Source organism: Fulmarus glacialis, unplaced genomic scaffold (genome assembly GCF_000690835.1).
Source record: "Fulmarus glacialis isolate BGI_N327 unplaced genomic scaffold, ASM69083v1 C13707655, whole genome shotgun sequence".
NCBI classification, from domain to species: domain Eukaryota; kingdom Metazoa; phylum Chordata; class Aves; order Procellariiformes; family Procellariidae; genus Fulmarus; species Fulmarus glacialis.
This window is the reverse complement of record NW_009241601.1, coordinates 1-1,161: the sequence shown is the minus strand read 5'-3', so window position 1 is coordinate 1,161 and position 1,161 is coordinate 1. Positions and strand designations below refer to the sequence as shown.

At 52.6% G+C, this 1,161-nt stretch overlaps 1 protein-coding gene across 1 annotated transcript; it reads right to left on the bottom strand.

Annotated features, from left to right (window-relative positions):
• Positions 1-3: 3 nt before the first annotated feature.
• Positions 4-1,158, bottom strand: LOC104072418 (protocadherin gamma-B1-like; the record flags this gene model as incomplete). The annotated part of the gene is made up of 1 exon (XM_009586314.1): positions 4-1,158. A coding segment is annotated over one exon (1,155 nt), but the record flags the coding sequence as incomplete, so codon positions are not given.
• Positions 1,159-1,161: the final 3 nt, after the last annotated feature.

Genomic DNA, 1,161 nt, shown 5'->3' with positions numbered 1-1,161 from the left:
GCGGCTGGACAGCGCCGGGCTGCCCCGGTCCGCGGCACTGATGGTGATATTGTAAGCGGAGACCTTTTCTCTGTCCAGGGCACTGGCTATTATTAGTTTGTAGGTGTTCTCTGATGACGGTTCTAGTCTGAAAGGCATATCGCCGTCGATGTTGCAGGTCACTTCCCCGTTTTCCCCCGAGTCTCTGTCACGGACATTGATCACAGCTACAACCGTGCTCGGGACCGAGTCTTCCGGTATCGGGTTTAAGATAGGAAGGAGGGAAAGGGTTGGCGCGTTGTCGTTCACGTCTAGAATGTCTATGTGCACTTTGGCGTGTGCACTAAGCCCGCCCCCGTCCTTGCCTTCAACAGTTGCTTCGTAATATTTCCCTTCTTCATAATCTAAGGGGCCTGTAACCTTCACGTCCCCTGTTCTGGAGTCCAGAGTGAAGAGTTGGCGGGCACTGTTTGTGATGTCACTGAAAGAGTAGGTAATTTCTGCATTTGTACCTTCGTCGCCGTCAGTAGCTTTCACCTGAAAAGCCAAGGAGCCCTCTGGCAGGTTTTCCAGCAGTCGAACCTTGTAGATCTCTTTGGTGAATACCGGCAGGTTGTCATTTGCGTCAGTCACGTTAATCTTAATCTGGGCCGTCCCGGATCGGACTGGATCCCCGCCATCCATGGCCATCAGTATCAAATGGTGATTTCTCTGTTTTTCTCGATCTAAGCTTTTCTCCAGCACTAATTCCGGCTGCTTCATCCCATCAGGACTCTCCCTCATTACAAGGGAGAAGAGCGGGTTGGGGGTAAGTTGGTAGTTTTGTAATGAGTTCGCCCCGATGTCGGGGTCTCTGCCACTGCCCAGTGGGAACCTGGCCCCAGGAGGCGTGGACTCGATCATTTCTATGGCAACAAATTCTCTGTCAAACTGCGGCGCATTGTCATTGATATCCTGGATAGTGACGCTTACATGAAATATATTGAAAGGGTTTTCCACGACTGCCTCCAAACTGAGGACACAGGGCGACAAGGTCCCGCAGATGCCCTCTCGGTCTATCCTCTCGTTTACCCGCAGATTTTTATTATCTTCCCCAAGAGTGAAGTATTGCTTTTCGTCACCAGAGACTATCCGGAGCTTGCGCGCCGGCAGCTCCGCCGGGCTCAGCCCCAGGTCCCGCGC